At 46.2% G+C, this 27,989-nt stretch overlaps 1 protein-coding gene across 1 annotated transcript; it reads right to left on the reverse strand.

The window, feature by feature from the left end:
* Nucleotides 1-281: 281 nt before the first annotated feature.
* SEC31B (SEC31 homolog B, COPII component) lies at nt 282-27,857 on the reverse strand. Its single transcript, XM_024734829.1, is given in 25 exon segments — nt 282-1,400; nt 1,629-1,700; nt 2,156-2,272; nt 2,621-2,722; nt 3,012-3,070; nt 3,299-3,607; nt 4,030-4,207; nt 8,134-8,295; nt 8,808-8,981; nt 9,695-9,925; nt 11,288-11,386; nt 11,634-11,708; nt 14,048-14,111; nt 14,113-14,276; nt 17,223-17,357; nt 17,904-18,065; nt 18,185-18,239; nt 18,241-18,267; nt 19,111-19,161; nt 19,163-19,251; nt 19,601-19,738; nt 20,705-20,800; nt 21,003-21,198; nt 27,332-27,470; nt 27,794-27,857. Coding segments are annotated over 25 exon segments (3,138 nt in total). The 3' UTR covers nt 282-1,220.
* Nucleotides 27,858-27,989: the final 132 nt, after the last annotated feature.

The following is a 27,989-nucleotide window of genomic DNA, read 5'->3' on the forward strand; positions in this document are numbered from 1 at the left end:
GGGAAAACCCTGGAGCTGAATGTCAGGCACGGATGGAGACACACACACACACACACACACACACACACACACACACACACACACACACACACAGAGCAGAGTGACCATAAATGCTGCAAGGAGAGCCTAATTCAGTGCCACCTCTTTCTTCAACTCTCCTGACTTCCTATCTGTCCCCAAGCCTCTCCCCTGCCTTATTAGGGTATAGGGAACAAGAACAAAAAGGACTGGGAAGACAGATAAGAGCAAAATGGACCTAGAGGAGATAATAATTGGGAGGAAACCAAACTAACGCAGCTTTATTGCACATAAAGTCCATCAGTGCTTCAAATGCAGAGTCCAACCATGAAAGCACAGCCAGAGAAGGCAGCCCTGAGAAGTGTGGGGCTGGGGGAAGAGGGCCTCCAAGCTTTGAAGAACAGTGCTAGAAGACTCTTTCATTAATATGGCTCCTATTCCAGAACCTGGCTTCTAATCACAGAATGAGTGGTCTAGGTCTTGGGCCAGGGATCAGGCAGGCTGAGTCAGGGGCCACTCCACACAGGTAGTGGTCCCTCTGCTCCTATCCCATAGCCTAAGACAGCGCTCAGCAAAAGGTATCCCATCCACCCTCCACCTCACCTAGCCCACCCTTAACAATGCTGGCAGTTGAGAGGTCCCTTCTTAAAAGGGTCTGAGTTCCTTCTCTTCATTGTGCCCAGCACCCATCCCTCATGTGTATGACTTGTTCAAAGGGTGAACAGCAGTCAACTCTACCCCAGCCTCTGTGGCTCAGAGAAGTATGAACCTGGAAATATGAAGTCAGAGGCAAGGAAAAGGTAAAGTCAGGCTCATAACCCACAGAAGGGGAAAGACAAAAGACCCACAAGATGGGTACAGTCGAGGTAGACTTGGAAGTAAAGATCCTGCTCACCCTCTCAGAAGCCACTTAGAATATCCCTAGGGGAGAAGACACACTGCGCCAGGCCCTGTTGGAGTACAGTTTTAGGGAAAGTGAAGAACAGGCTGAGAGAGCCCTGAGCAGATCCCAGAGGCCCACGCATAAAGGGGTGGAGAGCAGGCACTCTGCCTGTTTGGAGCCAAGCCTACAGCATCATATACCTGGCAGCAAGGGAAGAGGGCTAGGAAAAACAAACGGAATCTGTTCCGAAATTCCCCTTTCCTGCAGGAAGGAGTTAAGTAAAGTAGAAGTGGCCTCCTGGCAAGAGGAGCTGCCTGGTCTAGATGTGTAGCTTATAAGCGATGGTGAGGACGGACTTCAGGACAGGCATGAAGCTGGAGACCTCGCTGAAGCTGCCGCAGCTCACCACCTGAGCATGCACAGCGAGGCCCCGCTCAAAGCATCCTGCGTCCACACATTGGGCAACCTCGTGGAGCCCAGCCAGGACAGGAGGCGAGAGCTGTGGAAGGATTAGCGCACAGTCAGTAAGCCCAGCCCCGCCCCTACCCTGGAGGCATGGAAGGGAGAAGAGAGGACTTAAGTTCTAGAGCCCAGTCCAGGCAAGATGTCTATACTCTGTAAGGAACCCAGGGTCGGTGAGGCCCATAGGAAGGGACACTGGGCACCCTCTGGCCATGGGTGAAGGTGGAAGAGCAGGAGGCAGAGGAGCACCACTGCCTGTACTTACTGTCTCTTCGCAGAGCTTCTCATATAGACATTCTAGACGTTGGGCTGCTTCATCCAGCTTCCGTTTTGTCTTCTGCAGGGAGGGAAATGGATTCTGATTCCAGCTACTATGCCTAACACTACACAGAACCATGAAGAATCACGGTACCTTAGAGCTAGAATGGCTTAATGCTCTTTCATTTCACGGAGGACAAAAAGGAGACCTGAAGAGGCCAAGTGACTCACTCAAGCTGACGCAGCCAGGAATGAATGGCAGGTCTCCTCACTCCTGGTCTCACCCTCCTTGCAGTACTCCCTGCGGCCTTTCCAAGCGCTAAGTCTCAGTGCTGTTTGGTCTTGCTGCCAAGGAGATAACCTCCAGACCAGACAAGTCCTCCCCAACTCCACATGGACATCAAACAAGTATAAGATACAGGCAGCATGTCCAGGGACAGTAAGAAGAGTCACACAAGGAACTGGTCTACAGCTAAGGGGTCCTGGGACCAGCTAGGGTAGGAGGGGAGCACCATGGGGAAGATTCAGACTCACTATGTCAGTGGCAGACAGGGAGCAGCGCTGCAGAAGCGCCTCAAAGCTGATATTCAAGGACTGATGTTCAGGGGGCAGCTCCTTCCTGTCCATCTTCGCAGGTGGCAGCTGAAGTTGCTGAGGAGGGAGCAGGGACACAGGAGAGAGAGGTGAGCTGTCCTGCTCATGGCTCCCCTCAGGACTAGTCCTCAGTGACTTGGGGGTCACACTGCTCCCACTAGAGTAGAGCAGAGCAGAGCTGAGGAGGGGCATCCTCCCTTGTCTGCAGTAGAGACACTTGGTATCTGCCCCCCACCCCATCTCCTTCAGCCCAGAGTCTGCCTCCAACTTGAGGAATGAAGCCATCTACCGTGCTCCCTGCTTTTCTATACCCAAGAAAAGAAGGTTTCCAAGAGGAGGGAAATACATCATTCCTGTCACCTACAGGCTAAGTTCTCCTGGGGCTCCAGGGGGAGCATGACTCACACTGGGGACAGCAGGCTGTGAGGAAAGGACCCCTCGTGGCTCAGGGGTGAGGCACATAACTGGAGCAGTAATTGGTGCTGGGGGCATGAATGTCTCTGGCAACTAAAGAGAGAGAAAAGAAAGGCACGTGAGTCTAAGCTGAAAGACTCCTTCGGCCCTACTTTGAGGGAGTGGCAGAAATTATGAATGAACGAGGGCACAGAATAGTGCGTGGGGAACCTGGAAGTGAGAAGATGGTGAATGTGTATAAGAAGGAAAGAGGAGGGAGCTGAGGGGAGAAGAGCGAGTGGGGAAAGCAGAACGGGAAGGACCAGGCTGCTTTCTGTACGGAACTAGAGTGTGGGTCATCAGTGAATGTATAAGGGGTTGAGTTGGGGGGAGATGTGTTGACCTCTTTCCTCTGGAGGTTTCCCCTGGGCACTGGAGCATTTTCCAAGGAATCTTGAGGTCCTGAATAGTATAAATATAGAGGTATTTTAGGGGCATGATCAAAAACACTGTAATTTTTGGTCTGAAGACCAGGAAAATTATTTTAGTTGGAGTCTGCCACACCTCCCTCCACAGACCAGCCACACTCTGAGTTGACATTCTCCAACCCCAGTTCACTGGCTTGAGGAAAGAGACTCCCAAGGTGGTAGTGGGGAGGGGAGGAGAGGGAGGCCATGGGAGAAGACTGACCTGGCTGAGGAGTCAAGATGCCAGTGGTTGGGAAGGTATCGGCGCATGGAGCACATGGCCCTCCTGGAGGGTGTGCTGCAGAGAAGGTGACAGGAGGGGCTGGCGGCTGGGAGCTCATAGGGTTGAAGCCTGGTGCTCTCACAGGAAGCAGAGGGAGCCTTTGAGGAGTCTCAGGCAGGGAGGCAGAACCAGCCTGCATAATGTCTGGGGGTGCCGTGGGTGGACCAGGAAGAGGCCATGTTCCAGGGAATCCCACGGGGTTAGGAGCTTGCACCCTTTGCCCTCCTGACAGCCGCAGCTGAGATAAAGCTGAAATGGGATAGAAACAGGTCATTTGCCACCAAATTTCAATTTGGGAGAGACTCAGAGCACATCAGAGAGGAATAAAGCAGCAATTTAAAAAACTATAATAATAAAAAATAACTAATACATGTGTATGGAGATCTACCATTTACAAAGTACTTTTAACTATATTCCTTATTTGACCCTCAGAACAATCCTGTGGGGTTGAAATGACCAACATAACAACCACTCTCAATTTTCAAAAGAAACAAAGTGGCTAGGTATATTGCCCACAGGTACAAAGCCAGTAACTGACAGTACTGAGAATTCAGACTTCAAACTCTAAGCTCCTCTCACTAGATAGACATACTGCCTCCCAAATCCATTCTGGCCATGCCAGATGTTTTCCTCTGTGCTCTGCCTAGACAGGTCTCCACTCAGTCACTCACCAGGCCTTACCCCAGGGACCACAGGCAAAGACTGGGCCTCCTGGAACCCAGATGGCCTGTAGTCACTTGTATTCTGCATTCTGGAGCCCTGATAAGGGCTAGGACGGGAAGGTGTCAAGGGAATCACAAGTGATGACGGAGGTGTAAAAATCCTTGGCCTTGGAGATGGAGATGAAACCTGATGGAAGAGAAAAAAGGGTCAGCACTTGGAAAGGAAAAGAAAGGTAAGTAACTGAAAACAGAAAAACAACAAAGAAAATGAAACAAAATACTAATTCTTAAAAAAAACCAACAAGGGCTTCCCTGGTGGCGCAGTGGTTGAGAGTACACCTGCTGATGCAGGGAACACGGGTTCGTGCCCCAGTCTGGGAAGATCCCACATGCCGCGGAGCGGCTAGGCCTGTGAGCCATGGCCGCTGAGCCTGGGCATCCGAAGCCTGTGCTCCGCAACGGGAGAGGCCACAACAGTGAGAGGCCCGCGTACCACCAAAAAAAAAAAGAAAAAAAAAAAAAAATAAAAAAAACTGATAAACCTTTATAAAGACTGACAAAGATAAAGAGAGAAGACACAATTCATCAAGGTCAAGGATGAAGCAGGGAACATTACAACAGACCCTGCAGCCATTAAAGAGATAATAAGGAATACTACAAATAACTTCACATTCATAAACTTGACAACTTAGAAAAAATGGACCAATTCCTCAAGAACCACAAACTACCAGAACTCAGCCAAAATTAAATAGAAAACCTGAATATTTCTATAACTAATAAAGGAATTAAATTTGTAATTAAAAAGCTCCCCCCCCACCAAAAAAAATCTCGAGGCCTAGATAGTTTCACTGGAGAATTATACCAAACATTCAGAGAATTAACACAAAGTTTACATAATCTCTTCCAGAATACAGAAGAAGGAATATTTCCTAACTCACTTTATGAGGTCAGTACTACCCTGATACCAACACTACAAAATAAAACTACAGACCAATATCTCTCATAAACTTAGACACAAAAATCCTCAGCAAAATTTTAGCAAATCAAATCCAACAATGTATATAAAAATAATATACCACAACCAAATGAGATTTACCCCAGGTCATGCAATGTATATCATGATATATTTAAAAATCAATCAACATAATCCACCATATCAACAGGTTAAAGAAGGAAAATCATTTGATCATATAAAATGATGCAGAAAAAACATCTGACAAAGTTCAACACTGATTCATGATTCAGTACCCCAGGAATAGATGGAAAAACTTCCTTAGCCTCATAAAGAGCATCTACAAAAAACCTAGAGCTACCATCATATTTAGTGGTGAAAGACTGAATGTTTTCCCTCTAAGACTGGAAACAAGGTTAGGGTGTTCACACTCACCATTCTTATTTTAGTACTACAATAACGCAAGAGAAATTAAAGGCATACAATTTGGAAAAAAAGAAATAAAACTGTCTCTATTCACAGATGACATAACTATCTACATAGAAATTCCCAAGGAATCCACAAAACACTCCTAAAGCAAATAAATGAGTTCAGGAATCTCATTTATGAGCATTGAAAAGTCACATGATACAAGATTAACACATAAAAACCAATTACATTTCTATACACTGACAATAAACAAGTGGAAACCAAAATTAAAAATGCAATACAATTTGATTTCAAATTGCTCAAGAGAAAATTAAATACTTATGTTTGAAATGAACAAAACATGTCAGGACCTGTATGATGAAAATTATAAAGTGCTGATGGAGAAAGTATTGGAGAGACATACCATGTTCATGTACGGGAAGACTCAATATAGTAAAGATGTCAACTATCCCTACATTAATCTATAGTTTTAATGCAATTCCTGTCCATTTCTGCAAGTTTCTTTTTAGATATAGGCAAACTTACTCTAAAATTTATTTGAAAAGAACACAGTCCTAGAATATCCAAAGCAATTTTGAAACAGAAAAATAAAGTTGGAGGAATTACTACTCCCCATGTCAAGACTTACTGATACAGAGGTAGTAATCAAGACAGAGTGGTACTGGCAGAAGGACAGACACACAGATAAGTGGAACAGAACAGGGAACTGAGAAATAAGTCCATATGAATATGTCTGACTAATTTTTGACAAAGGAGCAAAATCAATTCAATGGAAGAGGAACAGCCTTTTCAATAAATGATTCTCGACATCCATTGGCAAAAAAAAAAAAATGAAACCTGACCCACACTTGCACAAAAATTAACTCGAAGTGGAACATGGACTTAAATGTAAAACATAAAACTATGAAACTTCTAGAAAAAACACAGTAGTAAATTTGGGGGACCTTGGACTAGGCTAAGAGCTCTTAGACTTGACATGAAAAGCATGATCCATAGAAGGAAAACTTCATAAACTAGCCCTTATAAAATTAAATTTTTTTGCTCTGTGAAGTACTCTGTTAAAAAGATGAAAAGTAAAATTCTTACATGGTTACCCACACCACACACACAAATGAATACATGTAAAACCAGTGAAATCTGAATCTGTGGATTATACTAATGTCAATATCTCAGCCTTGATATTGTATTGTGGTTGTGTGGGACACTGGCATGGGATGTGGTGGGCTTGGGATGTATGAGACTTCCCAATACATTTCATTGTATCTTCCTGTGAATCTGTAATTATAGAAAAGAGAGAGTGAGAGGAAAGGGAGAGGGGAGGGAGGGAGAGAGCGCCAGCAAGTAGGGAAGGAGAAGGAGGAGGAGGGAGGGGGAAGGTGAAGGAGGAAAGAAAATTAGGGTGGGAATTAAAGGTGGGACAGGATGAATCATCAGAACTTTTCTACCTGATACCTTTATCTACAATCTCCCTGGATTTTATTCCCCTCTAGTAGGCTCCTGGTCTCATAAATTAACAGCATCCTATCCATCTGGGCACTGCAGTCAGTCCCCCCATTTAGCACACTCCTCTTAACCATCACCAGTTTGTCAATTCTACCTACTAAATATCTCAAATCCAACCTCACTCTCTAGTTTCAGGTCTTTCATTCCCTTATTATCTCTTGCTATAGCTTCCTAACCACCTCTAGCCTTGTCCTTCCTAGACACATAGCTAGTCCTTCCCCTGCATAAGACCATTCAATAGCTCCTGCCTGCCTTCAGGGTCAAGTCTAAACTCTTTTTAAAATTAATTAATTAATTAATGGCTGCGTCAGGTCTTCGTTGCTGCGCTGCCGGCTTTCTCTAGTTGCAGAGAGCCCGGGGGCTACTCTTCATTGCAGTGCATGGGCTTCTCACTGCAGTGGCTTCTCTTGTTGTGGAGCACGCGCTCTAGGTGTGTGGGCTTCAGCAGTTGTGGCATGTGGGCTCAGTAGTTGTGGCGCACGGGCTTAGTTGCTCTGTGGCATGTAGGATCTTCCCGGACCAGGGCTCGAACCCGTGTCACCTGCATTGGCAGGAGGATTCTTAACCACTGCACCACCAGGGAAGTCCCTCAAGTCTAAACTCTTGAACACAGAATGCCAGGTCTCTCCTGATCTAACTACCACTTGTTACCCCAGCTTCATCTAACTCAGTCCACTGCCACGAACACCTGTTTTGTAGTCATTCCTCAAATGGGCTCTGCTTATTTTCCCTTCACTGCCTTTGTAGATGCCATTCCCTCTGCCTGAAATAGCCTTCCTTACCTCTTCCTTTGCCTAAATAACTTTTAACCTTCAAGACCTTCAAGACTCAGATCAAACATCATACTCGTTCTGAAACATTCCCTGAACTTCCCCCATCCCCCAGTAAATTGCTTTCTTCTGCGTGATCTCATGGCTCTTTAATATTTAATCATATCCCAATCATGGTATTTATGAATTTTACTGTAGTTAATTTTTACCTATCTTTCCTAGACTAGACTATGAGCTAATTAAGGGCAAGGATCATGGTTTGTGTACCTTTCTGTTCTAAGTGCCTAGTAGTTGTTCAATAAACAGTTGTTAGAAAAATAACTGAATCTATACTTTATGAAGACAAGAATTTTCATCATTTTTTTCACTAATATATTATAAATATATTATAAAATCATGCCTGGCACTTGGTAGACACTTAACAGGTATTTTTGAATGAATGAACAAGCAAGATCTTACCTGGTGAGAAGACTGGAATCCCAGTCTGGGAGATGATGTCTCTTGAGAGTGGGGAGCAGCTCCCACAATAACCCGGGGAAAGGGGAAAGGGGGAGACTGCTGGCCCAAGACACCAGAACCCTGGGCATGAAAAAGCCAATCTCTCAGCTGCTGAATTGGTGGCTATAAAAGTTATAATCATGAAGAACTGTGTTAAGTAAAGTTAAAACAAGCAAACAACCCCTCTTACAAGCCTGGCCCCACATAGCATTCAAACTTCAGCCGACCCTCTACATTTCAGCCACCTTAGAGGACTCAAAAGGTCTCTAATTCCTGCCAAGCCTTCCTTCTTGCTGTTCTTTCTGCCTAGAATGTCTGACATCTTCTGGTAAGCTATTTCTCTTTGAAGGTCCAGCTCAAATGTTTTAACCACTGGGAAGCCTTCTTTGACTACTCCAGACAAAGCCAGCCCCTTGCCTGTGAAGTCCCACAGTGCTTAGTATAAGCTTCTGTTATAGCAGGATAAATTATTGACATCTGATTTTCCCCCAAGAGACTGTGAACCTCCTAAGGGACTCGATCTTATTTATCCTGGGAGCTTCAGCATTTAGCATAGTGCCTGGAACATGGAAGTGCTCAGCCAGTGTTAGATGACTGAATGAAATGGTATGCTCTCTCCACATGCCCCCACTCACCTGAGCACTGTCACTGGGTAGGTAGCTCATGGCAGTGACCAGGCTGCCCTGGGCTGCCAGGAGGTTGGCATACTGAGCGATTCTGTAGGTTGTGGCAGGGCCTGGGCTCACCCCATCAGCACCCCGCAGTAGCTTCAAGCTCCTGTTAGGGACCACCACCTTCTCCATCAGGTCCTATAGGGACAAGGATAAGGGCAGTCAGCCCTCTTCAAAGCACATCCTGCTCTCCAAGCCCAGGCAGCTCAACCAAGGACTTCCCTGCTATGGGTATGAAGGCACCTGGCCATAGCTACGTGCAGGTAGCAGGTGATGATATATGATACATAAGAGACATGACAGTCAGAGAAGAGCCACTTGGCTTCACTTCCCAAGCCGTTTGAGTCTTACACTCTTATACATTTCTGCCTCTTATTTTTGGATTTTTTATCTTTTATGCTAATACATCATCAACTTCAGATTCTGTTATACTCTTATTTCATGTGTAACTTTGTCTCCGCATGAGTCTGTGACCCCCACCTTCTCTGGGTACCCACAGAGTATCTGGTACAATTTAGATACAGGGCTTTTCACAGAAGCTAATAGAAGGCCCAAGCTCGCAATTACTCAAGTATCAGGTAAACTTATACACCCAAACCTGAAGTGGGAAAAAATTACGACGGTTAATATCTAAGCAGCTGCTGCTCAGTCTCCCTTGACTGAGAAAGAAGGAAGATGATAGCTTACCCATGGAAAAGGTCCCAGACTTTAGGGGCCCTAATCTCTTCCCTAATACCCTGATTCCAGCCTGGTTACTCAGAAGACTCACCTCTGATGTCCCTGCAATCTCCACTGCTAGCCCCTCCTAAAGGCCTGATGTGGGGGACCAGGGCCCTGCAGAGAAGGGGTACCTGTAGAGCCATGGGGGATGAAGCCCGGGGGCATTTTGCCCAGCACTCCACCAGCCGCTCCACACTTCCTGAGCACACGTAACAGAGTCTGGCTTCAGAAGTTAGTGCCCTGCCACCCTCCTGCTCCATGTGAGTTCCCAGCATGTCTGTAGAGAGACAGAAACTTCTTAAATGGCACAGCTTCCCTGTGCTCCTCTTCCTCCTGTTTGAAAACAGGTGGGGGACCATGAGCTATGGAACAGGTAGCCTCAGTGGCTTTAAGACAACAGTGAGGTTAATCCTGCTCTGCAGTGAAGGGCAAAGCTCTTGCACTGAGATGTGACAAGAAAAAGTAAAAGAGGACCATAAATGCCCTCTACTAAACGTAGAGGGATGCACTCTAGTCCCTGACAACATGGCTTGACCTCCCAGAGTTCAGGCCACTCCTCTGTCTCCTCCCTCAGTGTGGGAGTAGTCCCCGCTCACTGCAACTAGAGAAAGCCCGTGCGCCGCAACAAAGACCCAACACAGCCACAAATAAATAAATTAAATAAATAAATTTATTTTAAGAAAAAGTCTACAAATAACAAATGCTGGAAAGGGTGTGGAGAAAAGGGAACCCTCCTACACTGTTGGTGGGAATGTAAGCTGGTGCAGCCACTGTGGAAAACAGTATGGAGGCTCCTCAAAAAACTAAAAATAGAGTTGCCATATGATCCAGCAATTCCACTCCTGGGCGTATATCCAGACAAAACTATAATTCAAAAAGATACACGCACCCCTATGTTCACAGCAGCACTACTCACAATAGCCAAGACGTGGAAACAACCTAAATGTCCACCCACAGATGAATGGATAAAGAAGATGTGGTACAGATACACAGTGGAATACTACTCAGCCATAAAAAATGAAATAATGCCATTTGCAGTAACATGGATGGACCTAGAGATTATCATACTAAGTGAAGTAAGTCAGAAAGAGAAAGACAAATACCATATGATATCACTTATATGTGGAATCTAAAATATGACGCAAATGAACTAAGCTATCAATACAAAACAGAAACAGACTCACAGACATAGAGAACAGACTTATGGTTGCCAAGGAGGAGGGGGTGGGGGAGGGATGGAGTGGGAGTTTGGGATTAGCTGATGCAAACTAGTACATACAGAATGGATAAACAAGGCCCTACTGTATAGCACAGGGAACTATATTCAGTATCCTGTAATAAACCATACTGGGAAAGAATATAAAAAAGAATGTATGTATACATGAATCACTTTGCTATACAGCAGAAATTAACACAACATTGTAAATCAACTATATTTCAATTAAAAAAAAAAAAAGAGTTGGCCCTTAATGGGTAAAGCTAAAAGAATAACCAGGTATGGTTTGGGAAGTGCTCTACTTCATGGTTAAAACACAACTCTACCCCTAGCCTAAAAGCTTAGGTCTCTGTGCCTCACTCTGGTTTTAAATGAATGAGGAGTTTGAAGACTTCCACAGAAGCTGAGCACTTACTGAGAGCAAAGCTTAGGGCTAGGAAGGGGAAGATACCCTAAAGGCAGATCTTCTATGCTACCCTAGGTTAGGCTGGCTGTACTCCTACCGCACCTGGATGCAAAAGGCCTGTTGTCTGTTACTGTTGAGGTCAACTCCCTTGGGCTGAGGGCTCTCACCCAGCCCCAAATCACTCTTCAACTATGTGGCCACCTGGAGGGAGAGACTTATGAGTACCACTCTTCCCAGCACGAGGTCAAATAAGCATGCTTTCTTCCCACCTCCATACCCCACCAACTGGACTCGCTAAGATCCTTGAGGTATTTTCCTGGGAAAGAGACTACCTTCAGGAGGTAAAATGCTCATATATGTATTAATGGAAGAGGTATTCTGAGACGGTTTCCACTGGCAGGATTCTCTTTTCTGCATCAAGCACGTTTCTGATGTGAAAGCAGCTTACCTTCTTCTGAAGTTCACCTTTATTGTATCCTAATAGTTTTAGGAATTTCATTCTGGAGTCCTTCTCTAAGGTCACCTAAGGAGCCACAGAACATAGAAGTCTCCATTAAATAAATGTGAAGGACGCTCTCCTGCACCAGCTGGACATCTGTGCCAGTGTACCCTCAAATGTAGTTCTTTGTACTACCAGAAGTGCTCACTGAGGCCAACACCATCTCTCCCTATTTCTCCCCAGACTTGATTCCTGTTGGGGTGTGGGCAGATGTGTTAACAAACCCTTTCCCCCTTCTGCAATGAGAACTGGACCTTCAGTTGACTTCCTAGATCTATTGCCCTGGTAACCTGATAAGAGTAAAATGTCAGCTATATTTCTAGGCAACACAGCTTGTGACTGGTAAATTGCATCTGGACCAGAACTATGTAAACTATAAATAATTGATGTGGACACCATGCTATGGGCTTCCCTGATAGCAAGGACTCCTGTACTAAACAGATCCCTTGCAGGGACCCTAGAAGCTATGCTTTTGGAGTTTGTACAAGAGATATTAGCTCTTGTGGGCCTGGAGCTTCCAAGCCAGGGCAGCTAGCACACCAGCCTGATGGATATCTCATCTTCTTGCACCTGGGGAGCTGAAGGAGAGAACTCTAAGCTGCCTCATGGACTGTAACAAGGACTCCCACAGAAGAGAACCACCTGATGCTGCCCTGCTGACAAGCTGTGGTTCCTGTCCCCTATCCTTCTGAGGAGACTGATGCCAAGTGAGCCTTCAGTAGTCTTATGAGTCTAAACGGCTACGTGAGAAGACTCCTAAGTGGAAGTTGCATGGATATAGTAAACGAAGTCAGCTTACCCACTCAGTGTTCCAGATACTAAGGGCCAAGGCTTCCTGAAGCCCTACCCTAATGGGTTAGCAGGCCTGGGCCCTTCACTTATCCCACACTGAACCATGAATTCTTACTATGATCTTTCTCATAGTCTCTCAGGGCCCCCTTCTTCTTCTGTCTTCTTCTCCTGGAAATGTTCATCCACACTCAGCTTCAGGACCATCATCATGGAGAGCTCTTGCGTAGCTTTTAAATCAGACTCTTCTATCTTCTTCTCCTGGAAATGTTCATCCACACTCAGCTTCAGGACCATCATCATGGAGAGCTCTTGCGTAGCTTTTAAATCAGACTCTTCTATCTTCTTCTCCTGGAAATGTTCATCCACACTCAGCTTCAGGACCATCATCACGAACAGCTCTTGTGTAGCTTTTAAATCAGACTCCCCTCTGTCCTATGGGCACCAATGCCTCCTTTGTTCAGCAGAGTAAAGGCTGAACTCCCAATTATTCCCTCTACTCTTTCCAACTCCACCATTCCTGGAGCTACCACCTGTATCCTGCTTATAACAATAGCATTATTTCTTACTATTTTCTTCCCACATCTCTTTCTAGCTTCATTCTACGGTTGATGATTTTCCTCAGATCCTTTTCTCCTCAGATTCCTGGTATCGACCTTCATAAAGTTCTAGTATAGGGCTTCCCTGGTGGCGCAGTGGTTGAGAGTCCGCCTGCCGATGCAGGGGACGTGGGTTCGTGCCCCGGTCCAGGAAGATTCCACATGCCGTGGAGTGGCTGGGCCCGTGAGCCATGGCCGCTGAGCCTGTGCGTCCGGAACCTGTGCTCCACAACGGGAGAGGCCACAACAGTGAGAGGCCTGCATACCGCAAAAACAAAACAAAGCAAAAAGTTCTAGTATATCTGAAGCACAGACTCCAAGTTATTCTCAGACCCCCCAGGAGAGGCCCTGTCCTTCTTTTTGCATTCTACTCTATAATCCCAAAGATATGACTAATCCTCTCACCGCCTGTCCAGTTATTTCTTTCTTTCTTCAGCTCTCTCCTCTCACATGCTCACTTCCTTTGACACATAAAGCACTCATCGTGGTGTCATAAGTAACCTGAAATTAAACTGACGCTGCAACTGAAACCATGCCTCCAGAGTAGAGTGGGACTTGAGCCCTGAGTCCCATCACAATGACTTGCCTTGGGTTACCTGAAACAACTCAAAGCCTTCCAGCTGATCCTCTTCCCTTCCTTTCCCTTTCTTTCTTCTCCATTCCCATCACCTTAACTGCCCTGTGGCATGGCACTGTGAAAGCCTTCATCTTGGCTCTGGTGAAGTAGCCAGGACATCAGCAACAGTAGGAAAAAGGCAAATGCCGCTTGTACTCCTCAGTTTCCCTATAGCCATGAATGGTCTCTGAGCCTCGGGTAAAGGGAGAAGACTTTGTGCCCGGGGTGGGTGCCATGTAGGAAAAATCCCAGCGAGGTTAGGGCCTCTGTAATCTGGGCCACGTGGTGGTTGTTGACAGAGGCTGGGGTGCCCGGCTTTGGAGAAACACTTCTGAGCAGCCAGCCTTCAGGCTTCCTACTTTCAGGAACTGCCAGAGCATCTTTTCGCTTTCCAGTGATGCTTGCTGGATCTTGTTCTGACTAATTCAGGAGATTTCCTGATCCCAGGCCCTCCTGCATCTCAGCTGACCGCATGAGGAATTCAGGTTCTGTGGTGACCTGACTGATGAAGACTAGGCGGAGGCAAGGCTGTGGCACCTGATGGGCACGGGTGCTGGGGAGGCCAAAGGTAACCAGCTTCCCCCCAAACTGGTGAGAAAAAACAAGAAGGGTTAAGGCAAAAATTAACACCAAGTCAGGATCATAGGGAAGGCTATCTATTGGTCGACCCTAGGATAGGAAAGCAATAATAAGAGAACTCCTGGGGGTAGAATAGGACCAGGAATTCAGTAGTGAATGTACCCCCACCCCAAAACCACTCCTGCACTTTCAGCACCACCAACTTAAAACTTCAGTACATGGTGCTCACCTTTTCCTCACCTGTCCTGGTACCACCTTTCTCCCAGTCACCTGGACTAAACTGCTTGGAATTATTACAGTCTTTTTACCCACAATAGCTGAGCAACAACAAAGTCTTCCTTCCCTCTTCTTGTTCAATGTCTCCCACGCCCAGTGCTAGCACTGGTCTTCTCCTCCATTCCAAGCCTTAGACTACAACCCTATCCCTGCTGCCATTCAGGAGCCTGTACTGGTTTCACAAGGCCCCAGAGAGAGCTTAAGCTCCTCTGCCTAGAGTGCACAAAATCTTTCAAAATCAGGGCCAGACCTGCGTCTCCGGCACCTCTCTCTCTGTTCATTCATGTGATCACTCCGCATCTCCAAAGTGCCCAGTTCATTCCTGCCTCTAGGCCTTCAACCACCACAACAACCCCACCTGAGAATCCTCCTCACCAAATGAGGTACTTTATATAAAGCACCTGGAACAAAAGCAGAGCCCAGGGAAGTTCCTTTACTCCAGCAGTTCTTCACCTTGGCTGCACATTAAAAGCACCTGGGGAGCTACCCAAAGTCACCAGGCTGTACCCCAGACAAAAAAATCAGAAGCTCTGGGGGTGGTACTGGGCATCAGTATTTTTTTTAAGTTCTTCAGGTTATTCCAACTGCAGCCATGCTTGACAACTACTGCTCTAGTCCCCAACCATTCACTACTACCCCCTCCTTAATGAATGTTCCCAGCCAGAATTCTTCTCCATTCTTACAGCACAAAATCTACATTACAGATTGTGCTAAACAGAACCATCTTAACTTTTGATTTGTATAATACTCGACAGTTTTACAAAGTGCTTACATATATTCTTATTTGAGTTTCATGTCAATTCACAAATAGAAGCTCAGCAGGTCCTACTATCCCTGTTTTACAGATAAGAACACTGAAGTCCTGAGTTAAGTGACTTGCCCAAGGTTACCCAGCTGGTAAGAGACAGAGCTATGATAAGAATTCAGGCCCCTTGACCTCAGAGTTCTTCACCACTGATGGGGCTAAAGACGGGCACCATGGAGGAGGGTGGTATTTAAGCAAGCGACCTTGAAAGGCTGCAGTAGGATTCAATGTTCAGGAGAGAAGCTGAAGGGTAAGGTACAGGTGGAGGCAGCAGAGTTGAGTTATTCATAGAACAGAAAGTAGACATATGTAACTGGAGTAGAGCAAACACATGAGAATAAGGTGGGAATAAAAACTGGAGCAGGACTTGGCCATTTTGGGGGAAGTGGAAGTTGGACAACATCGCCTGTTTTAGTGCCTTTTTTTTTTTTTTTTTTTTTAGCTCAGCAGGGAATTCTCCAGAACAGGTAACTTTGCGCTGGATCGAGATGAGCTGGTGCAGGCCCAAACGCTCACATAAGACGTGGTGCTCTGCCTCGGCCTCAACAGGTGGGTGCGTTTCAACTGGACAGACGAGGGGCTGAAGTGCGTGTTTTGCCAGATCTACTGACACCTACATCCTAGGGGCATCCTGGTCCTGGAGCCCCAGCCTTGGTCATCCTACAGCAAGAGAAAGACTCTCATGGAAACAATCTACAAGAACTATCATCAAATTCAGCTGAAGCCAGAGCAGTTCACTTCCTACCTGACATCCCCAGAGGTGGGGTCCTCCAGCTAGGAGCCTGTGGCCACACCCCACAACACCTTCAAAGACTTCCAGTGTCCTGTCCTGTAACTGTTCCACAAGGCCCATCCCCCCAGCCACTAAGTGGCCTCCTGAACAGACAGTGTGAAGAAGCTGCCTGCTGCTACAAAGGACCTGGGGGAAGAGGAAAGTATCCCAAGGTCTTTTCTTTCTGGCTCCAAAGATAGTTTCCTCTCTTGGATCTGCAGAGAAAGCCTTTCCTGTGTTGCTGCCCCAGCCTCTTCCCTACACCTCTGGCACCTAAGCAGCAAGCCCAGCTGTGCTGGAGTCACCATCATCTTCCTCTCCCGCACTCCACTGGGCTGGATGGCATGGACGGTTTGCTGACCTCTGTTCTCCTGGGGCACGGGAGGTGGTGGGTATCAAGTTCTCTAGCCTCTTGCTCCTGTTGTCCCAAGGAGAGACTCCCATTTCTCCTCGGCCCTTGTCCTAGCTGTGTCTCAGTGGACCACAGATAGAGGGACTGAGGGTTAAGAGGGGAATGTTGATGGGGAGGTCTGCAGGTACTGTGAAAATCCTTCCCTCTGCTGTCCACCACTGGGAGAGGTGGGGTTTGGGTTTGGAATGTGAGAACGGCACAATAAACTTGATGTTTAAGGCAGTGCTCCCACCCCCCCCAAAAAAACCTGGAGGTAAATGGGGCTGTGTACATTTGGCCTTGAGTCTATAAGGCAATGGCTGGGGGGGGGGTCAAAGGTTTTGAGCAGAGGAGGGAGAGGATGAAATCTACATTTTTTTTTTCTTTCCTGCTTTGTATTCATCCTGTTCTTTTTGTATTCTAACTATGCCTGGACTCACTACCAGTCCAGGTATGTAGATGTGGAGAAAAATCAGATGGACTCTCAGGCAGTTCTCCATAAATGAGAGTTCTAAAGCAATCAATTCCTTTCAGAAAGGACTGGCACAGCAAGCAGGGTGAAGGGGTAGAGAGGGAAGCTACAGCAACTCTCTGCTTGAGCACTAAAGTGGGACCTGATCTCAGACACAGGCAGTGAGAATAAACCTCTTACAGAACACAGCTCCATGCTGGGCACACAGTAGGCTTCACACACACACACACTACACTTACAGCAAATGAGACACCTGCTGGCCTTCTCATCCATTTGGGGTTTTTTTCCAGGGGAGATACCAATGATGCTTGGGCCACTTGCTCTGGCACCTGCAATGGTGGGAGATGCTGGACTTTGCTAAAGGAAGAAGAGATCTGAGGGCAAAAGGACACCTGCATCAACAGTGTGGAGTGGTGGTTAGCCAGGAACTCTACCTACAAACTCCATTTTGGGAGGGATCCTTGAGACACCCAATTTGGCCCACAAAGGTAGGACTCTCATATTCCAGGCGACTGGTAGTGAGGATGGGACTCCCATGCAATAAGGCTCTTGGAAAGCCTACTGCATCCAATATCTACAGTGGAGTGTGGCACAAAACGGATCTATAGGAGGCAGGGAGGAAAGACAGTTCATACTTCCAAAATAGTGAAGGGTCCTAGCATGGAGGTCCAATTTCCCCGAAATACCGCTGGGAACATCCAAGAGCAAGAGTCAAGGTAAAGGCCTCCTTTATATTGGGCAGGAACTGACATCCTTCCGGGAAGATGGGCACTGGAGCAAAGGTTCAGCCTTCCCAAACCCAGGGCTCTGGTCTCCCAAGTCTCCAATAGTCCCCACTTCTTCCCAGGCTATGTCCTTCCCTCTCTCGCCAAACAGAGACAGTCCCTTCCCTCCAGCATTCTCCACCAAGCCCTTCAAACCTTGTCAGCCTGTCTCATCTGCTGGACTTCCCAGCTCCTACCCATCACAGAGTATAAACTGATTCAGCCGTCGAAGAAGGCAGCAGAGAACACTGGAGGGTCCCAAGGGCACCACTGCCCATCAAAGCACCAGCTGCTCAGTGTGGGTAGCTTATACACCACCTAATATGAGGGAACACAACCATTAAGGAAACCTTGACTTAGGTAAGGAAACCCAGAACACATAGGTGCAGCCGGGACTCCCCTACCATCCCAGCATGCCCACAGAAGGGCCAGCCTACCTCACTGCTCTCCAGGTTCCAGCACAAGATCTGGTTGTCCTTGGCACTACTCAGCCTGACTCCATGACACTGACAGGATCCCCCTAAAAAGGAAAGGAAAGAGAAACTAATGTTTGCTGAATGCCTACTGTGAGCAGGGTGCCTTATGTATCTTGGATAAATCTCATCCCCCAAAAATGAGCAGTCTGACTTCATTTTACAAATGAGGAAAATGAGGCTTTGGAGGAAATTAAGGAACTTTCAGCAGTCAAGCAGGCAGAACCCAAGTCAAATCCCAGAGCCTGTGCACTATGCACTATACCACTCTGCCTCCTGCAGGTCACTGAAGGATGGCCTGCTTCTCTTCCCTGATTGTAGGGTAGGAATTATGAATCAGGCAAGCACCCATCCCTATGGGTGTTTTTAGCCCAGGAGGGTAGTGAGGACCTAACGCTCAAAAGTCACCAAGGGGCATGGCCCTTGAGTTAGAAAGAACAGACTATGGGGCCGTTTTCTCTGCTGTAGGCCCAAGAGCTACAGCTTCAGAGGCAGGCCTGTTCACGGAAAAGACAGGAGCCAAGGTTCCTTTATTAAGAACTCTTGAAGGAGGCAACCTAATCACCTAAAGAAATGAGTACTGTCCTCAGATCAGAGCTTGGGGACTCTCCCAGGGGGACTAAACATTGGCTCCAGTATTTCTCATACCCTATCCCACTCCCATCTCTGAAGTTAGATGGAAACTCAGGCTCTTTTCCATAACCTCTGGGTCTAAAGGAACTCCTCTTGATTGGACCTGGAACTAGAACTGGGTAACTATGTGTTCATTGGGATAGCTTTGAAGCCAGGGAGAATGTCTGGTAGCCAAAGTGAGGCATGCATTGCCTTCTACCCAGGTCATTTATGCCCCCGCTCTCCAACAAGGATGTGGATGGGGTTTGAGATGCTGCCTGCTGTGACTCTCCAGCACCTTCAGGGGTGAGGAGGCAAAGCACAAGTCACAGATGAATTACTGGAAGATGATCATCTTCTGAACATAGCACCAACTGGGTGGCCATGTCTGGGTGCCAGGCCAGGCCTGAGCAGTGCATCTGTGAACAAAGCAGACTCCAATGTAACCTGACTCTTCTGGTTATGAACCTTTTTTGTCCAGCTGAAATGGGACCTCTCTGAGGGTAGGTTTTGTGTCTCTCCTATGTGACTGGGAACACCACAGCCATCGGGGAATGAGTGATGACCATAGCAAGGAGCACCAGAAGCCTCCAGATCAGCTCAGTTTAGCTTCCCTAAGCTTTCACTCTCAAATGGAAATCTGCTGAGGCTGAATCCACAGGTGTAACAGCCGAAAGCAGAACCCTCGCCTGGGGGAGAGCAGCTCCAACACTAGACCTGAGAGAGACAGCAGAGCCCGAGCCTATATTCTGCCTGTATTCAACTCACCCTGTTGCTGTGATCACTGACTTTGATAGGTTCATTCTTCCTGAGATCCCACACGACTGCCTTGCCACTGGGGTGAGCAGAAGACAGAATGTGTTGAACTTGACGGTTCCAAGAGAGTGCCTTGATGTCTTCTGGGGGCTGCTGAGGCAGGATGTGTGGGGGGCAGGTTGAGGACAACCTGTCACCCCTGGACCAAGAGACAGCTGCTCTTCCACTGCTCCCAACCACCCACAGAAAGGCCAAGAGTAGACATGGGGCTATCCAAACCAAGCCAGTCTCGGGAAGCTGGGAGGGGAGTTTTCCAGAGAGGATGCTTTAGGAAACTGGTGTAGAAGCTGAGAGAAGGACAGATGCACTTGGGTTTTACTCCTATCCCAAAGTGCTCCTGAGAGGATAGAGTCAAGATTTTAAAACAGCCCTCTCGTCTCTGACAAGAGAGAGAGGGAGAGGAAAAGGGTGAGGGAGGGAGGGAGGGAAATATAGACACCCAAGACCCCCAGAGAGAATGAAGCAGAGAGAAAAGCCATTGATACTTTTAGGGCACAAGGTGCTATCAAATTCATACTGAACTTACCTCACGATACTGTAAGCATAAGAAACAAAAGTGAGGAAGAAAAAGATGGGCCCAGTTACAGACTGACAAGATAGGTACACTCAGAGACAGAGACACACGAGTCCCCCAACCACATGGGGAAACCAGATACAAAGACAACGCTGATCCTCCCACGAAAAGGACAAGGGTGTATCTGGGTGTCCTACTCTTGCCCCTGCTCAGCTAAGCTCAGGGCCCAAGCTTGCCTAAGCTATACTACGATAAACAGTACGTTCATGCCTTCTCTCAATGTCTTTTACTCCCCTCACCCTTCTTCATTTGCCTTCCAGAAACCCCTGGGTCAGTTAATGACCACAAGCCACCCCCCAACCCGTCCCCACCCGACTCCAACTCTCTATTATCTGGCTGGTAGGCAGCACGTTAGTCTGTGGAGCTTTAGTGCCCTCCAGTGGTGAAGACGAAATTCTCCTGTGTGCTGGCTGCCTCCATAATCCAACGCTCCCTGGGAAAATCAGGTGCACACTCAGCAGCAGCACCAGAAGGCTCCTCACCTGTGACTTGGATCCTGGGGTCATTGGCACACTCAGGTTATTCAAATCCCAAATGAAGATTTCTGAATCATTGGCCCCTGAGGCCAGGAGGTTGCCCTGTATGAAGGAACAGGCCTTTGGAGACACGCCTTCCCAGGAAGAGATGAGAGCAGAAAAGGGGGAAGGAGACCCACATGCGGGGCTTCCAAAGCCACCCCCACAACAACCTGGGAAGGGCTCAGAGTTAGAGACTACAGGTTACAAGCAAACGCTTCCCTTCAGATCTGTCAGCCATGTCTGATTAACTGAAATGTAGTACCTGGAACGGATTAAAGTCAAGGGCTCTGACAGCCCCCGTGTGCTTCTGTATCTGGGTAATCACAGGCTCCTTTCCCGAAGACAGGATGTGGGTCACACTGTATAGAGTAAGCATGCCATCATCCCCGCCGCCTGCAATAACCCCGGAGCCTTCCAGAAGCCCGTTGCCAAAGCTCCCCCAGATCAGCTTGTGAAACCTACAAAGAGGAGGAACTGGCATCAGCACCAACTCAGGTCCACGTCAGTAAGTAGAGAATGGGCATCTTTGCCAGCTTCTGACATTACGCAGGCATCCCCACCCTTAGTCAGGGCCTGCCTGTCTCCCTCATTTCCCAGACACAGAACAGAGGTCTCCTCTGCCTGGTCCTCCTGCCCTTTGGCTGAAAAAATGTTCCGTCTATGTTACACTAGAAGCCAGGAGGCCACTGCCACGGAGCTGGGGGAGGGGTGCTTTTTATGTTTTTGTTAACATTATTGGGTTTAATATAAACCCAGTGATAAACACTTCAAATAAATTACTTCTTAATCCTCCCAACTCAAATAACAACTAACACTTATTTTGATAACTTCCTACGTACTAGGCACTAGTACGTTTTAAGTGCTTTACATGTTTTAGCTGATCAACAACCCCATGAGGTATTAACTCCATTTTCAATTGAGGAAACGAGGCACAGAGAAGTTGTGAAACTTCTGTATATACAGTTAGTAATTTTACTCCCATTTGACATCTAGGAAGTGACAGAGTCAAGGTTCAAAGTTAGGCCCATCTTATGCCAAATCCTGAGCTCTTAACCATCATAAAATATTGTCTTCTATTTAGAGCAAGATCCAAACTCTTCTACACCTGAATAGAAGCAGGTTCCTTAGGCCAACAGTTGCTGTCCCCTCTTCCCTCTTAAACTGGAAGTGAGAAAAGATCTAAGGACTTTCCCATCCCATGCCTCTCCCATGTGTCTAGTCCACTGGAACCACCATGTGGATTCAGTGGGCCAGCCCTAGAGACACAGAGGCACAAAGAATAAATGCACCGTTTGGGGAACACTTTTCTGGCTTTCTGAGCACCTTTCACACAAGAAAGAGATGGACCCTGGGCTCCCTGCACACAAGTATGGGTCCCCTGCAAAGCCCCTAGGGAAGGCATGTGAAATCCCCAAAGGCTCACAGGTGGTCTGTCCTCCATTTCACTTGGCTATCCTACTAGACAAGGATATTTCCGCAGCCTTCCGAGAAGCCAAATTTCACATTGAATGATGTCGTAAGATCTCTAACTGAAATTAAATGTTCCCACACCCTGGGAACAATCAGCAAAGAAATTGAATGGGGTAACCAGGCAGGAACCTGTTTGGCCAGTCATTAGAGCAGAGCCAACCTGTCACAAGTGAAGAGCTGAGCACTAGTTCAGACCAGGTCAGCATCTGAACAAAAACAGCAGAGCTGAACAAACGGTGGGTCTAAAGCTACTGTCAGAAAGGCTGTATTTTCTAAGGTTGCGCTGACCTTAACAGGACAGAAGAATGTGTTCCACGCTGGCTCCAGAGGCTGCCAGCCATGTCATCCAGGGCCTAGAGCTCAGCATGGACAGAGGGCAAGTCAATAGGTTAGCCAGAGAAGCCTCTAATAGGTCACTTAGGAATCAGAAGTAGCTATGGACATGGAAACTCACATGGGAATGCAGTGACCGCGGTATGGTCAGAGCACATGACATATAAAATCAGAGTAAAAGGTACCTGAGACCACATGGGAGTCACCAAAGGGTCGGAGAAGAGGGCCCAGTTACTTTAGAGTGGCTGAAATGCAGAATACGGGGTGTGACAAAATGATTTTTCTTTGTGTAGGCATGCAGAAAGTACATTCCTATTGTTAACGCTTCACTAGTAAGGGTGAAACTGGAGCCCGAAGAGCTGTGATAGACAACACCTGGGAGAGGGGGAACACCTGGGACGAGTCAGGCAAGGAAGGAGACTTGATCAATCATCTCTGCCCTGCAAACGGAGTCATGTGTGTGTGTGTGTGCGCGCGTGTGTGTGTAAACAAAGAGAAAGCACGCAAGCATGTGAGCAAATGTGACAAAACATTAACAACTGATGAGTCTAAATGAAGGTATATGATTGTTCACTGTATATTGTGCAACTTTTCTGTGTTTGAATATTTTAAAAATAAAAAGTTATAAAACAAAAAAGATGGCCTTTGGCCTGCAGATAGGAACTAAGAGATTTAAGTAGAAGGCATAGGGAGACGAGTTTGTATAGGAAGGTGGGAACTTTGAAAACATGAGAATACATGTGGAATTCTTTGCTAAAGAGCTTCTCAGGATAATGATGGCAATGATGGAGACCATATGGCATCACAGAATGAGGGGTGGCACCTAAAGAAAATACAGGTTCCTGATTCCCACCCAGACCTTGTGAAGCAGAATTTCCAGAGACAGGCCCTCAGAATCTACATTTCTTTTTTTTTTTTTTTTTTTTTTTTTTTTTTTTTTTTGGACAGAGCATGGGCCCTAGGTGCATGGGCTTCAGTAGTTGTGGCACGCGGGCTCAGTAGTTGTGGCTCACGGGCTTAGTTGCTCTGGGCATGTGGGATCTTCCCGGACCAGGGTTCGAACCTGCGTCCCCTGCATTGGCAGGCAGATTCTTAACCACTGTGCCACCAGGGAAGCCCCGAATCTACATTTCTAATAAGAGCCCCCCAGGTGATTCTAATAAGCTGCCAAGGTTAGGAACCTCTGTACTAGATACATCAGACTGCACACCAGCATAGAACAATGGGAAGAAGTTGAATGCATAAAGATAGAACCAGCCCCAACAATCAACTCATGGCTATGCTCCTGGCAAAAAGAGAAAAACAAGGCTGGAGAGAATAAACTGAGACCTGTGAGATCAGAACGTCGAACCAGCTAAGCTCATCTGAGGCCAAGCTTCAGCTACCTTATGATTAGGAATATGTGCTGTATAAATTCTTGCTCCCATGATTTCTGTACTTCTTTGTTTTGGATTTTGATTTTATTTGCTTAGTGAAGTTCCTTATGAAAAATCCCAACCTCATGTTAGTGGATTAAAGTGAAAATGAGTTTGTCCACATCCTGGCCAAAATAACTGAGGAAATCCAAGTTTCCTTAAAAGTCAGAGAGATGAGGGCAGTGCTCCAAGCTGGAGAATAAAGACACTGGGGTGGAGCGATGGCTGTCTGAGAGGAGAACTACTTTTCTGAATGCCTAGTATGCACAAGGCTACTATGTGCCAATTATGTTACTCAAATTTACAGTAGAGAAAACAGGGTCAGAGAAGTTAAATAATGTGTCTGATAGGACAGTAGATGGCAAAGCTGGGATTTGAACCAAAGTCTGTCCAACAACAAAGCCCATGCTCTCTCCTCTGTGATCTTAATGTCTCTAGAGAGAAGGCAAGTCTTAGAAACAAGAAAATTAGGAGTAGTACCAAAACGATCTTTTACTGCTTAGTGTTGTCCCTTACAAAGGCACCTAAAGAGGGGTCACAGTGCTCCCCAAGTAGCTAGAACTGAGATAAAGGTATTGGAAGATAGATCACCTACTTTCTCCATGTTACTAGAGGATGGGTCAGACATAGGTTATAGTGGCCACTCAGAGATCTAGAACCTCAGTGTAGACAGAGGTAGAGTGCAGCAAATCACCCACTGACCCCTGAACTCACTCAGCCACAGCAGCTATGTCCTCAACTCAAAAGTCAATACATAAACAATGTATTATTCTCCCAGATAGCTTTCTTCTTGAGTGAGATTCACCTAACAAACCAAACATCACTTGCTTCAGTGCACATGCTAATCCATATTGATTCTGATTGCATCCAGTGGCATTAATTCACACACTCTCTTCACTCTATTTATAGCTTAAGGCTGTCCCTTATCTACACCCATACCAGTGTTTCAGAACATTTCTCTTTCAGTCAGGTATTTCTAAATAGATAATATTTCTCTGATACATCACGGGTTGAGGATAAGGGGATCTTCAGGATTCAAATGTGGTTGAGGCATGGGTCTGGTAAAAAGGGCAGGCAATGGAAGGGGGAAGACTTTGAAGAGTATGTTTAGTTAATAATAAAGAGATACAGAGAGGCATTTGTTTAAAAAAAAAGGAAAAAAGGAAGGAGACTAAACTAGGAAAAGGGAAGGAGAGATTGAAGATAAGACTTAAATTTGGAGTTCAGTAGATTCTTAGAAGTCATCTTGTACAACCTCTTCTTTACATATAAGTGAGGAAACCTAAGATCACTGATGGAATTCAATTTGCCCAAAGTCACACAGTTTTAGCCAAGGTAGCAACCCAACACAACTGTGCTTTCCATTAAACCAAGCAGAAGATGATACAGAAAAGAGGAAAGCATAAAGCAAAGGATGGGTTGCCCTTCGTCTACCCTGATCATCTTGGTCAACTGTCTGTGATGCTGACTTTTGAGTAAGTGACCTAACCCAGGCTGGAACGGAAAGAAGTGGGTGTCTTAAACCCTGGAGGGTCTAAGATGATTTCTTCAGAAAGGCCCCAACCGAACTGTGTCAAAAGTAATCCCTTAGGTCTTTGAGAATAAGACTCAATCTTTAGACACAATTATAGAGGTGGAAAAAGGAAGCTAACTGTACTATATTTGTTTTGGTTATAGTCCCCAAATTCCTGCAGGGTAGAGCAGGGTGTGAGGTGATGCTTCATGATTCCTGAATACAGTACCAACATTTCAAAAAGTGTCCCTTCAACCTAGTTGGCTGCCAAACAGATTGTTATCCCTGAAAAGCTCTTAAGGCACTAAGACTAACTGAAGACTAACTATAACTAACTGAACTGGTGGACGTGAATGCTCCGTTTGGTAATCCAGAAGGTTCTAATATCACTCATTTATTCCACAGATATTTTTTAACCACCTTATGACAGGCACTGTTCTAGATGCTAAAGATACAGCAGTGAATAAAACAGACAAAAATCTCTGCCTACACGGATCTCAGGATTCAGTTTCAAGGTTTCTTAAGCAATTACGTTGCCTCTTTCTTAGGAACTCCTAGCCCTAAGGAGCCACTACTATGCTGAAGCTGCTGCTTGGCTGGTCAAAGAAAAGAGTCCTTGCGCTCACTGCCCCTTTTCTTATCTTCAGGAGTATAAACATTATTAAATTAGCTCACTCCTTTCAGCAGCCCTTTCTGAAATGCTTGCTTCGAGGCTAAGAATGTATCATCATTACTGGTAAACCCGCCAAGGCCTGCTCTTCAAAAGGTAAAGGTACTGGAAATACAAAGACATGTTAAAAACTGCAAAATGAGGGATACTGTAACAAAGTGATATAGGAGCTCAAGAAAAGGAGAACGAAAACTAACTTTCATTATTAGGTTAAACCATGAAAAGAAAGAAGAGGGTACTTCTGTCTAAATATCTTAATCTAATCACTCAGATGGACCAAAAAATGCACAAGAAGACGGAGAGTTGCATTCTAGACCAGCAATCTCTAAAGTGGATGGGCAAGACAATCCTCTGGGCTGTAAGAAAGAGTCACATTTTTAATATTAAACAGTAGTGCAGTAACACATGTGTATTATTTACACTAAATATATACTTGAGTACAGTGAGTATTCACATTTTTCCTGATTGTAAAAAAATTTAGAGATCATTGATTCAGACTGTAAGCCTCATCTTTACACAACCTGTAAAAGAACAGTTGAATAATAGAAAGAACGTAGGTTTTGGAGTAAGACAGGCCTAGACTTAAATCCTAGCTTCTCAGAGTTTTGGTTCTCTCCTATGTAAAATGGGAATAATGGTAGTTTTTGGTTAGGCTCATTTTGAGGACTGAATAAGATATTATACAGAGCCCCTAGCATAGTGCCTGGAATGTATACATGTGCTTGGTGAATGCTAGTACCCAACCCTGTAAGCCTGCCAGAGCCATGAAATCCATGAGTGCCCAATCGGTGCCTGACAGCAATGAGGAGAGGATCATTCTTTCACCTCCCACTGGCAGACAAGGAAATATTGTGTAAGGCTGTTATCTTCACAAGAGCCAAGGGAGGAAGGAGTCAATTCCTCTGCGTTCAGAGACAGATCAGGTACTTGTGGGTCCAGGCTTCTGTGAGGCGTCTCTATCACATGATTCTGCATGACGCTGCTGCTGCTGACCACAAAGGTTGGAGTGGGTGTTTTCAAAATCCTCTTGCAAAATAAACCCAGAGTTAACTTCTCTCCTACTAAAAGACCATTCTCCCCTCACTTGTCTCCTCATGAGCCCTGAGAAGCACATACTACTCCCGGGATTCCCCACCAGGGTCTACATCAGGATCTGCCCTGCATACCCATCAAAAGTTCAGACATAGTACCTGCTGGAGGGAGAAAGGACTCCCTTGCATTCCAAGTCCAGAGAGGGGTCCCTGAAATCAACCTCAAAGATTTCCAATATACCATCTGTACTAAAGGAGGCATCTAGCTGCTGGGCAGATGTTCCTAGACACAAGAAAAGTCAGGAAGAGGCAGCATATGAGCAACAATATATGCATGGATTTGGGGTATAAATGGTTAAGCAGTAGAGAAGAGCAGGAACAGGAGAGGGCTGGATATACCCTTTATCAAATGGTAGCTCCAAAGAAAACAAGAAAGCATGAGTGCTTAGCCTTAAGCCAGAGTCCAAGGTTGCCCCCAGGTACCAGAAACTCCTAATATCCCTTTGCATACGCTGCTAGCCAACCCCAGATTTCCATGACTCTAAAACTTTCTCTGAAGCACAATAAAGAGCCCTGGATACTATGTTTCCCTTCAACGTATGTACTCAGTGGATCCTTATCCACAGTAGTGGCTAGCTGGGCTCCACACTTGGACAGCAGTCCACTCAAGTTCCTTCAGCTTCATGGTCTGTCCTGTAGGTGGCAGAAAAGTGACCCTTTTCCTCAGCCTACTGAAAATAGAAACCAGCAAGCTTAAGGGCCAGATCAAGGGGAACACCTGTGGACATGAGCTTGTTTCTCTCTCACCACCAAAGAA

This window comes from Neophocaena asiaeorientalis, unplaced genomic scaffold (genome assembly GCF_003031525.2).
Source record: "Neophocaena asiaeorientalis asiaeorientalis breed wild unplaced genomic scaffold, Neophocaena_asiaeorientalis_V1.1 scaffold240, whole genome shotgun sequence".
In the NCBI taxonomy this organism is placed as follows: Eukaryota; Metazoa; Chordata; class Mammalia; order Artiodactyla; family Phocoenidae; genus Neophocaena; species Neophocaena asiaeorientalis.